General features: G+C 41.7%; 1 protein-coding gene across 1 annotated transcript in view; it reads left to right on the top strand.

Annotated features, from left to right (window-relative positions):
- Positions 1-12,042, top strand: part of LOC135570618 (NLR family CARD domain-containing protein 3-like) — a 36,769-nt gene extending 24,727 nt beyond the window's left edge. The window contains 9 exon segments of the mRNA XM_065016563.1: positions 2,754-2,870; positions 3,115-3,199; positions 3,331-3,559; positions 3,935-5,699; positions 5,987-6,160; positions 8,962-9,135; positions 10,703-10,749; positions 11,133-11,488; positions 11,491-12,042. Coding sequence (XP_064872635.1) covers positions 2,754-2,870; positions 3,115-3,199; positions 3,331-3,559; positions 3,935-5,699; positions 5,987-6,160; positions 8,962-9,135; positions 10,703-10,749; positions 11,133-11,488; positions 11,491-11,691 — 3,148 coding nt within the window. The 3' untranslated portion in view covers positions 11,692-12,042.
- The last annotated feature ends 716 nt before the right edge of the window (positions 12,043-12,758 follow it).

The raw sequence follows: 12,758 nt of genomic DNA, 5'->3' as shown, positions 1-12,758 counted from the left end.
ATTTTAGGTCAGATTTCATATAAACCTGTAAACACTAGACAGATACTTTAAGGGTTTTTAGCTCAATCATCTGAGCTGGAGTTTACAAACACAACACATAAAGCCAACACATAAAGAAATGTAGTCCCAGATATAAATCAAATTGTTCACATACACATGATTAGCAGATGTTATTGGTCACATACACAGGGTTAGCAGATGTTATTGGTCACATACACATGATTAGCAGATGTTATTGGTCACATACACATGGTTAACAGATGTTATATGTCACATACACGTGGTTAGCAGATGTTATTGGTCACATACACAGGGTTAGCAGATGTTATTGGTCACATACACAGGGTTAGCAGATGTTATTGGTCACATACACAGGGTTAGCAGATGTTATTGGTCACATACACAGGGTTAGCAGATGTTATTGGTCACATACACAGGGTTAGCAGATGTTATTGGTCACATACACAGGGTTAGCAGATGTTATTGGTCACATACACAGGGTTAGCAGATGTTATTGGTCACATACACAGGGTTAGCAGATGTTATTGGTCACATACACAGGGTTAGCAGATGTTATTGGTCACATACACATGGTTAGCAGATGTTATTGGTCACATACACAGGGTTAGCAGATGTTATTGGTCACATACACAGGGTTAGCAGATGTTATTGGTCACATACACATGGTTAGCAGATGTTATTGGTCACATACACAGGGTTAGCAGATGTTATTGGTCACATACACAGGGTTAGCAGATGTTATTGGTCACAGGGTTAGCAGATGTTATTGGTCACATACACATGGTTAGCAGATGTTATTGGTCCCATGCACAGGGTTAGCAGATGTTATTGGTCACATACACATGGTTAGCAGATGTTATTGGTCACATACACAGGGTTAGCAGATGTTATTGGTCACAGGGTTAGCAGATGTTATTGGTCCCATACACAGGGTTAGCAGATGTTATTGGTCACATACACAGGGTTAGCAGATGTTATTGGTCACATACACATGGTTAGCAGAAGTTATTGGTTACATACACATGGTTAGCAGATGTTATTGGTCACATACACATGGTTAGCAGATGTTATTTACAATGTCTGCCTAGGAACAGTGGTTAACTGCCTTGTTCAGGGGCAGATTTTTACCTTGTCAGCTCAGGGATTCAATCTAGCAACCTTTCGGTTACTGGCCCAACACTCTAACCACGAGGCTACCTGCCACCTCTACACTCTAACCACTAGGCTACCTGCCACCTCTACACTCTAACCACAAGGCTACCTGCCATCTCTACACTCTAACCACTAGGCTACCTGCCACCTCTACACTCTAACCACAAGGCTACCTGCCATCTCTACACTCTAACCACAAGGCTACCTGCCATCTCTACACTCTAACCACAAGGCGACCTGCCACCTCTACACTCTAACCACAAGGCTACCTGCCGCTACAGACATACATGGTATCACTTGTTATACATAATTATTATACATAAATCATTGCCAAAAGCACAAGACATACTGTTGCATGTTGGTCTATATTATTAATGGATTGATCATATAGAAATATAAAACATTCTTTTAACTACTACAATGCAATTACATGTGGAGCAGGAACCACTGACTCACTGCATTATTCTATAGTATTATCAAGACACCTGCTGTTAACTCTTAACTACTTAGGACACCTGCTGTTAACTCTTAACTACTTAGGACAGCTCACCAGGTGTCCTAAATATTGCGTACAGAACTGTCCGCGTCCCCGTACAGAACTGTCCGCGTCCACGTTCGGTGTGGCGCCAAGCCGGTTACGCGCAGAGTGGACTGAGGTGATCTCGGGGAATAACGATGGAGTTTGTTACAGTGTTGAGACACCGAAGTTTATTGTTCAATTTGCTTTTTTCTTTGCGGTCGGGGACAGTGTGAGTGTAGCCAGATCCTTTTCACTCTCTATCCTTGTTTCAATTTGTGTTTCACCGGATTCATCATCGAGAGGAGGGACAGACGAACGACCTGCTAACTAACCAAGCTATTCGGTACAGCTCGGTAAGCTAGCTAGCTACTCTACCAGCAGCATCCTAGTTATCCTAGCTAGTCGGTACAGCTCGGTAAGCTAGCTAGCTACTCTACCAGCAGCATCCTAGTTACCATAGCTACCACTACATCATCACCGGCTCCCCGGTTGTTTCTTCCACCTGTTAAATCCCGGTGAGGCTTCTCCCTCTCGTTGACGGATGCTGGCTACCTCTGTCCGGTTCTCCTCTCTTCACTAGATGGACGGTAACTTTAGTGTTTAACCCTCTGTGTCCAAGGACCAAACTTTTGAATATTATTTTCAGGACGCCTCAATAGCAGGTATTGAACACCGGGTAAATAATCACTAGTCAGAACCTCAACCTCAGTATACATTCATTATAAAAATCATCTTAATATCTGATATTGTGAGTAAACAACCTCGAGAGTGCGTCTTCCAGACCTCCAATAAATTACATCATTCAACCCTCCCGGTTAGTAAATTTACCTCAACATCCCCCCGGAGAAGGCAGAGTAACGACACCAGCCTTTTAGCGGGGCTGATAGACTGACTACAACGTTCGCGTCGCTAAATTAATTTCGTTTTTAAAAATGACACACTGCTCGCGCGCTGCAACGAGCGTCTAGAAGTCAGTTCTATTTGTGAAACTCTTCTTATGTTTCCCCATCTGAGCTCAGAGTAGATGAGAGATGTAATGTTTGTCTCTGTTGTGTTGAAGACCAATCAAGCAGGAGAGACCAGCCTCCCCTGTTCCCAGCTGTGTGTCCGTGAAGAGTGACGGGTCTATGGATCAACCTTTACAGTTTAGAGAGGGAGACTTTTCTACTGAACAAAGGTAAGAAGAACTCATGGGTCCTGGTCAGTGAGTTAAACAACACCGTCTCTAGTCATTTCTCCTCTCCCATTTTCCCATTTATTGTTGTTGTTTTCATAATCCATATGCTAATCATATTGCCCATTTTCATAGTCCTAAAACAATATTAAACAAACACAACATTCCCTCCGTGTGTGTGTGTGTGTGTGTGTGTGTGTGTTTTACTCCCTGGATGAGGAGATGTAATCTCATGTTTTGTCCACAGAAACCAACAGGAGAGATCAGGGTCAGAGATTCTCAGTTGTCAGTCTTCCCAGAGTCATCAAACAGACCTGGCCTCCATATTCAGTGTATGTGGTCCTGTTATGTACATTTTTGTTTTTGTTTACCTCAAGTAAAGTTGATCTGTCAATCATTCATTAATGTGTTGATGAGAAAGCATTTATTCTCTTGCTTAACTTATTTACTTGATTTATTTCAGTTGCTTGAAGAGAAAATTATGACATTTGTGAAGAACGAGCTGAAGATGTTCAAGAGGATTCTTAGTCCAGAACTCCCACAAGGCTTTGAGAGTCAGAAACGGGATAAGGAAGTGGTGGATGCTGAAGATGAGAAGCAGGAGAGCAGTGCCAGAGAGGGGGCTCTGAAGATCACACTGCACATCCTGAGGAAAATGAACCAGAAGGAGCTTGCTGACACACTGGAGAAATGTAAGATCTGTCTGCCTCATGTTGAATGATGTTTTATAACATTTAAAAGCTGTAGCTAAAGTACAGCTAAAGTAGCTGTGTAACTCAATGATATTGTAGCAGCCTTAACACAACACCTAGTGACCTCATCAAGTAGCAGCAGGGATGTGTTGTGGTGATTCATTTAGAGAGAGAACATTAATAATACCATCAATAATACCAATAATAATATAATCAGTCACACCAGTCTGTAATGCATTATCAAAACATTTACACATTTATACAGTCAGTTTAGAGAATACATTATTATAATTTACAACTTTATAACAGTCCTTCAATACTGTAGGCTTTAAAACAGATGTAATACTAATATCCTCTGTGTTATTCTTCATTCAGATGAGCTCGCTGTGATTTGCCAACGTGAACTCAAATCTAATCTAAAGAAGAAGTTTCAATGTGTATTTGAGGGGATCGCTAAACAAGGAAACCCAACACTTCTCAATAAGATCTACACAGAGCTCTACATCACAGAGGGTGGAACAGGAGAGGTCAATAATGAACATGAGCTGAGACAGATTGAGACAACAACCAGGAAACAAGCAAGACCAGAGACTGCAATCAAATGTAACGACATCTTCAAACCCTTAACTGGACAAGACAAACTTATCAGAACTGTGCTGACAAAGGGAGTCGCTGGCATTGGAAAAACAGTCTCTGTGCAGAAGTTCATTCTGGACTGGGCTGAAGGAAAAGCAAACCAGGATGTCCAATTTGTATTTTCATTCCCTTTTCGGGAGCTGAATTTGATGAAAGAGGACAAACACACTTTCATTGAACTTCTTAATCACTTCTCAATGGAAACCAAACAATCAAGAATCTCCAACTACGACAAGTACAAAGTTCTGTTCATCTTTGATGGTCTGGATGAGTGCCGACTGCCCCTAGACTTCCAGAAGAACAAGATCTGTTGGGACGTCACAGAGTCAACCTCAGTGGATGTTCTGCTGACAAATCTCATCAGGGGAAATCTGCTTCCCTCTGCTCTCCTCTGGATAACTACCCGACCTGCAGCAGCCAATAAGATCCCTTCATGGTGTGTTGACCAGGTAACAGAAGTACGAGGGTTCAATGACCCACAGAAGGAGGAGTACTTCAGGAAGAGATTCAGTGATGAGGACCTGGCCAGCAGAATCATCTCACACATAAAGACATCAAGGAGCCTCCACATCATGTGCCACATTCCAGTCTTCTGTTGGATTTCTGCTATAGTCCTTGAACACATGTTGAAACATAAGAGAGAAGAGATGCCCAAGACTCTGACTGAGATGTACACACACCTTGTGGAGTTTCATACCAAACAGAAGAATGAAAAGTATCTTGAGAAAGAAGAGACAGGTCCACACTGGAATAAAGAGAGCATTCTGTCACTGGGAAAACTGGCTTTTCAACAGCTTGTGAAAGGCAATCTGATTTTCTATGAAGAAGACCTGAAAGAGTCTGGCATTGATGTTAATGAAGCCTCAGTGTACTCAGGATTGTGCACACAGCTCTTTAAAGAGGAATGTGGGCTGTACCAGGACAAGGTGTACTGCTTTGTTCATCTGAGCATTCAGGAGTTTCTGGCTGCTGTATATGTGTTCCTCTCATTCATCAACAACAATGAGAATCTAATGGATGAACTGCAAACAAACGACGAGCCTGAAGTTACTTTCTATAAGAGTGCTGTGGATAAAGCCTTACAAAGTGAGATGGGAAACCTGGACCTTTTCCTCCGCTTCCTTCTGGGCCTCTCACTGGAGTCCAATCAGAAACACTTACGAGGTCTACTGACAAAGCCAAGAAGCAACTCACAGAGCCATGAAGAAACAGTCGAGTACATCAAGGAGAAGATCGGGGAGGATCTCTCTCCAGAGAGGAGCATCAATCTGTTCCACTGTCTGAATGAACTGAATGACCATTCTCTAGTGGAGGAGATCCAACGCTTCCTGAACTCAGGAAGTCTCTCAAAACCCAAACTGTCACCTGCACAGTGGTCAGCTCTGGTCTTTGTGTTGCTGACTTCAGAAAAGGAGCTGGATGTGTTTGACCTGAAGAAATACTCCAGATCAGAGGAAGGTCTTCTGAGGCTGCTGCCAGTGGTCAAAGCCTCCAGAGCTGCTCTGTGAGTAAATAAAATGACATATAAGAACTAATCATCAGGAAGAAATATTCAGTTTAGGGAAAAATATGTATTATAATATGTATATAATATTATATTGTAAAAACATATTGAATAAATTCATTGATTTTCACATTAGTATAACAATATGACCATAGAATTCTAGGAGACGGAAGATGAATCTATATGTTGTTTGGGAGAATTAACTAAATGCATCTGCCATTGTCCTTCTACACTACTGGTGTTAAATTAACAGTGTGTTTGTGAAGTCATGATGATCTCTTTGTCAGGCTGTCAGGCTGTGGAGTCACAGAGGAAGGCTGTGCTTCTCTGGTCTCAGCTCTGGAGTCAAACCCCTCACACCTGAGAGAGCTGGATCTGAGTAACAATGACCTGAAGGATTCAGGAGTGAAGCTGCTCTCTGCTGGACTGGGGAATCCCCACTGTAAACTGGAGACTCTGAGGTCAGTATTATCAGATATGAAAGCACTTTTATGTATGTAGTTCTCCCATTTGAAAAGTCGTAATTATTCGGTTATATTCACTTATAGTGTATTAAAGTAGTCATAAGTTTAGTATTTGGTCCCATATTCCATGCCTGCAGTGATTACATCAAGCTTGTGATTCTACTAACTTGTTGAATGCATTTCCAGTTTGTCTTGGTTGTGTTTTAGATGTTTTCCTAATAGAAACTGAATGGTGAATAATGTCCTGTCATTTTGGAGTCACTTCACTTGTATTGTCAGTAAGAATAGAAGATGTTTCTGAACACTTCTACATTCATGTGGATGCTACCATAATTATGAATTAATCGTGAATGATGATGAATGAGAAAGTTAGAGGTACAAACATCATACCCCCTCTGTTATTGGTAATGGTGAGAGGTTAGTATGTTTTGTTGTAGCCTCTGTTATTGGTAATGGTGAGAGGTTAGCATGTTTTGTTGTAGCCTCTGTTATTGGTAATGGTGAGAGGTTAGCATGTTTTGTTGTAGCCTCTGTTATTGGTAATGGTGAGAGGTTAGCATGTTTTGTTGTAGCCTCTGTTATTGGTAATGGTGAGAGATTAGCATGTTTTGTTGTAGCCTCTGTTATTGGTAATGGTGAGAGGTTAGCATGTTTTGTTGTAGCCTCTGTTATTGGTAATGGTGAGAGGTTAGCATGTTTTGTTGTAGCCTCTGTTATTGGTAATGGTGAGAGGTTAGTATGTTTTGTTGTAGCCTCTGTTATTGGTAATGGTGAGAGGTTAGCATGTTTTGTTGTAGCCTCTGTTATTGGTAATGGTGATTCAGGTTAGCATGTTTTGTTGTAGCCTCTGTCATTGGTTGATGTCTAATGTTTAGTATGTTTTGTTGTAGCCTCTGTTACTGGTAATGGTGAGAGGTTAGTATGTTTTGTTGTAGCCTCTGTTATTGGTAATGGTGAGAGGTTTGTTTTGTTGTAGCCTCTGTTATTGGTAATGGTGAGAGGTTAATGTTGTAGCCTTAAAATTGGTAATGGTGAGAGGTTAGCATGTTTTGTTGTAGCCTCTGTTATTGGTAATGGTGAGAGGTTAGCATTTTTGTTGTATCTGGTAATGGTGAGAGGTTAGCATGTTTTGTTGTAGCCTCTGTTATTGGTGCAGGCTGTCTGGTGAGAGGTTAGCATGTTTTGTTGTAGCCTCTGTTATTGGTAATGGTGAGAGGTTAGTCATGTTTTCTTGTAGACTCTGTTATTGGTAATGGTGAGAGGTTAGCATATGTTTTGTTGTAGCAGTTCTCAGTTGTAGCCCCTATTGGTAATGGTGAGAGGTTACATGTTTTGTTGAAGCCTCAGGAGGTGAAGCTGCTTTCTGCTGGATGGTAATCCCCACTGTAAACTGGAGACTTAGCATGTTTTGTTGTAGCACTTCTGTTATTGGTAATGGTGAGAGGTTAGCATGTTTTGTTGTAGCCTCTGTTATTGGTAATGGTGAGAGGTTAACATGTTTTGTTGTAGCCTCTGTTATTGGTAATGGTGAGAGGTTAGCATGTTTTGTTGTAGCCTCTGTTATTTCTCACTAATGGTGAGATGGTTAGTCCTGTCATTTGTCACTTCAAAAGGGGGACTCTGTATTGTCTAGATAATTAATGAAATGTTTCTGAAATGTTTCATGTGGATGTTAGATGATGATGAATAATCATGAATGAATAGAGAATAATGATGAAGTGAAACAGATGAAAATATCCTCAAATAAAAGGTGACATTATATACTGTCACGTCAGAAAGTTTTGAAATGATAGAGCCACTGTTATTGGTAATGGTGAGAGGTTAGCATGTTTTGTTATAGCCTCTGTTATTGGTAATGGTGAGAGGTTAGTATGTTTTGTTAAGCCTCTGTTATTGGTAATGGTGAGAGGTTAGTATGTTTTGTTGTAGTTCAATTGGTAATGGTGAGAGGTTAGCATCTTTTGTTGTAGTCTCTGTTATTGGTAATGGTGAGAGAAGCTGTTTTGTTGTAGCCTCTGGGTAATGGTGAAACTGGAGACTCTGTTTTGTCATATTCCTCTGTTATTGGTAATGGTGAAGTTATAACTTTCACCAGAGTCTCTGTTATTGGTAATAGTGCTGGAGTTAGCATGTTTTGTTGTAGTTTGGACAGTGGTAAGGTGACAGGTTACATGTGTTGCTGTCATTGGTAATGGTGAGACAGTCATGTTTTCTTGTAGCCTCTGTTATTGGTATTGGTGCTCTCAAGCAGGTGAGAGGTTAGAATGTTTTGTTGTAGTGTCTGTTAAACCTAATTAAAGCATGGATTATATTAGCCTCTTTAAAATGAAAGCACTATTATTCATGGAGTGAAGCTGCTCTCTGCTGGACTGGGGAATCCCCAAGTGATAAACTTTGATGACTCTGAGGTCAGTATTCCTGTAGTTGGTCAACAAGTGATAACTGTTCACCAGATCCACATGTGTTTTCCAGGCACATAGTCCAAATATGTGTTTGGACAGTGAAGCTCACAGTTTTAAATGTGGTGCTTTGCTAAATCTGATTCCTCACTGTCTGTCTTCTGACTGATACTGCTTTTTAAACTGGTCTGGTCAGTCTACTATAATATTTGTACTATACATGTTTCTATCTGCAGGCAATACTTTGATCATTTATTTTTATGATGATACACTATTTTCACAATAGATATATCAGGTTTCAGGACACTGATGTATCTGAATATGTTGAAAAATATTCTGCCACTATTTTCACCACCAAAGAATATCAGTGTGATTTTAATATGATTTGACTCTTTGCAGGCTGTCAGGCTGTCTAGTCACAGAGGAAGGCTGTGCTTCTCTGGTCTCAGCTCTGAGGTCAAACCCCTCACACCTGAGAGAGCTGGACCTGAGCTACAATCACCCAGGAGACTCAGGAGTCAGACTGCTCTCTGCTGGACTGGAGGATCCACACTGCAGACTGGAGAAACTCAAGTATGTAGAGGGTTTATGTCAATGTTCATATCAGACATGTTGGACTTATCAGGCTAGTTAAGACAAACATTCTGACCACCACTTGGACAAAGTTATATGCTGACTGTGTTTGTGTGTCCAGTGTGTCCAGTGTTGTTCCAGTGTGTGTGTGTCCAGTGTGTGTGTGTGTATATGTGACACACCAGTGTGTGTGTGTGTGTATGTGGACAGTGTGGACACAAACACACACACTAACACACAGTGAATGTGAGTTCACTCACAGTGTGTGTGTGTGTGTGTGTGTGTGTGTGAGTTCAGTGTGTGGGTCCAATGTGTGGCTCAATGACACACACTCTGGACACACACACAGGACAGTTGACACACACACTGACACTCACACACAGGACACACACACTGGACACACACTGGAACACACTGGACACACACTGATCTCACTGAACACTGAACTCACACACACACAGGACACTACACAGGACACACACACACTGGACACACACTGACTCTTTGCACACTGGACAGGCACACACTGGATCACACACACTGGACACACACACACTGGACACACACTGGAAACACACACACTGAGGACAACACACACACACACACAAGCATTGGACACACACTGGACACACACTGGACACACACACACTGGATACACACACACAGACACACACTGGACTCAGACTGCACACACACACACTGGACACACACACAGTGGATACACACAGACACAGACACACACTGGACACACACACTGGACAACACTCACGCAGACACACACTGGACAAACACACACTGGATACAGACACACACACACACACTGGACACACACTGGACACCCCCCTTAAAAGACCTAGATGCACTATTGTAAAGTGGCTGTTCCACTGGATGTCATAAGGTGAAAGCACCAATTTGTAAGTCACACTGGATAAGACACACACAAACAATGTACTGGACACACACTGGACACACACACACACTGGACACACACACACACACACAACTACACACACACACACACACACTGGACAAACACACACTGGACACACACAGTGGACACACACACACACAAACACACACACACACACACACAGGACACACAAACGCTGGACACACACACAACTGGACACGTACACACAAACACACACACAAGCATTGGACACACACTGGACACACACACACACACACACTGGACACACACACACACACACACTGGACACACACACACTGGACTCACACACAATGGACACACACACACACACACACTGGACACACACACACTGGATACACACACACACACAGGACTTACACACTGGACACACAGTACACACACAAACACACACACACAACACTGGACATACACACACAGACACACACTGGACACACACTGGACACACACAGACACACACACACACAGGACACAAACACACTGGACTCACAAACACACACACACACACACACAAACAAACATTCGCTTGATATATGTGTATATACATGTGTGTGTCCAGTGTGTGTGTGTTCAGGTGTATCCCTCAATGACTGTCTGTTCTTCTGCTTACCGCTACAGTGTGGAACATGGTGGAGAGAACAGAATGAAACCTGGACTTAGAAAATGTGAGTGTTGACTGCTGTGAAGAATATGACTAAGAATAAGTCTTAATTCAAGTTAAGTCAAAGTCAAAGACCACCATCATTACTTACTTGGTCATATTAAATATCAGCTGTAGTTCTACAGAAGCAGAAATCAGGGACACCAAAGTTTACAAAGAGTTGCTTTGACTGTGTGTGTGTGTGTGTGTGTGTGTAATTAATGTGAATAAGTGTGTTTTATATTACCATACAGTATAACATATGATCATTCAACAAGTCTCAAGTTACCTTAACTTCTCCTTTTGATACCTAGAAACATCTACATTAAATGAATTAGTGAAAAGTGAGTTAACATTCTAATGTGAATGATGATGATTTCTAATATTGTGTCTGGTTTCATCCATCAGATGTCTGTGATCTCACACTGGACCCAAACACAGTAAACAGACACCTCTCTCTGTCTGAGGAGAACAGAAAGGTGACATGTAGGAGAGAGAAGCAGCCGTATCCTGATCACCCAGAGAGATTTGAGGACTGGGGACAGGTGCTGTGTAGAGAGGGTCTGACTGGGCGCTGTTACTGGGAGGTAGAGTGGAGTGGGAGAGGGGCTGATATAGGAGTGGCATATAAAGGAATCAGCAGGAGAGGAAGGTTTAATGACTGTTGTCTTGGACACAATGACAAGTCCTGGAGTCTGACCTGCTATGACAACAATTACACTGCCTGGCACAATAATAATCCCACTACCATAGACGTCCCTCCTCCAGACCCCACAGAGTAGGAGTGTATCTGGACTGGCCAGCCGGCACTCTGTCCTTCTATAGAGCCTCCTCTGACACACTGACCCACCTGTTCACATTCACCTCCACATTCACTGAGCCCCTCTATCCAGGGTTTAGGGTTTGGGATAATGACTCCTCCTCAGTGTCCCTGTGTCAGGTGGTTCCTGTGTCAAACACAACATGATCTTTCACTCTAATCATGGGTTTTATGTTTGATCAGAATATGACCCTTAAATACATAGAGTAACAAACACCAATTTGGGTTTATTCCTTTAAATAGTAACTCTGTGTCTGTCTCTTTCTGTGATCCTGAGAGAATGGTTCAGACGCACCACACACACACTTGACACACAGACACACAGACACACACACACATGGAACATTTTAGTTGTATGTGTCCACATAACTGAGTATGTGACTGACCTTGTGAAACTGTTATAATGTCCTGTTCTTGGGAGTAAAATCCTGTGTTGTCAACCAGCTCTCCGACTCACAAAATAACTTGAACCCGACAATAAAAAAGAAGGAAAACAGATCTACAGATGATTTTCTTACCGTAGAGGCTGGTTGGAATCCATGCAACACTGGAAAAGTTGTGTGAAGTGGATATGAACACACACGTACTCAATTACATGCTCGCTTACACATACGGACTTATACACACACACACACACCTAATCTCTCTCTCTTTTTTTTCTTCTCTCTTCTCTCTTTCTCTCTTCTCTTCTCTCCCTCTCTATTGTCAAACTGTTTTATAATTTAATTTGTTTCATGTTTTTCTCTCTTTTTGATGTATTTGTCTACGAGTTTATATATGTTTACAAGCAGCAAGGGGAAGATATTAGAATAGGGTTAGGGTATAATAACATATTGGGGAAGATATCAGAATAGGGTTAGGGTATAATAACATACTGGGGAAGATATCAGAATAGGGTTAGGGTTAGGGTATAATAACATACTGGGGAAGATATCAGAATAGGGTTAGGGTTGGGGTATAATAACATATTGGGGAAGATATCAGAATAGGGTTAGGGTATAATAACATACTGGGGAAGATATCAGAATAGGGTTAGGGTTAGGGTATAATAACATATTGGGGAAGATATCAGAATAGGGTTAGGGTATAATAACATACTGGGGAAGATATCAGAATAGGGTTAGGGTTAGGGTATAATAACATATTGGGGAAGATATCAGAATAGGGTTGGGGTATAATAACATATTGGGGAAGATATCAGAATAGGGTTAGGG

Source organism: Oncorhynchus nerka, unplaced genomic scaffold (genome assembly GCF_034236695.1).
Source record: "Oncorhynchus nerka isolate Pitt River unplaced genomic scaffold, Oner_Uvic_2.0 unplaced_scaffold_970, whole genome shotgun sequence".
Classification (NCBI taxonomy): Eukaryota; Metazoa; Chordata; class Actinopteri; order Salmoniformes; family Salmonidae; genus Oncorhynchus; species Oncorhynchus nerka.
Note: the sequence above shows the minus strand (reverse complement) of the source record. Positions and strands in the feature narration are given on the sequence as shown.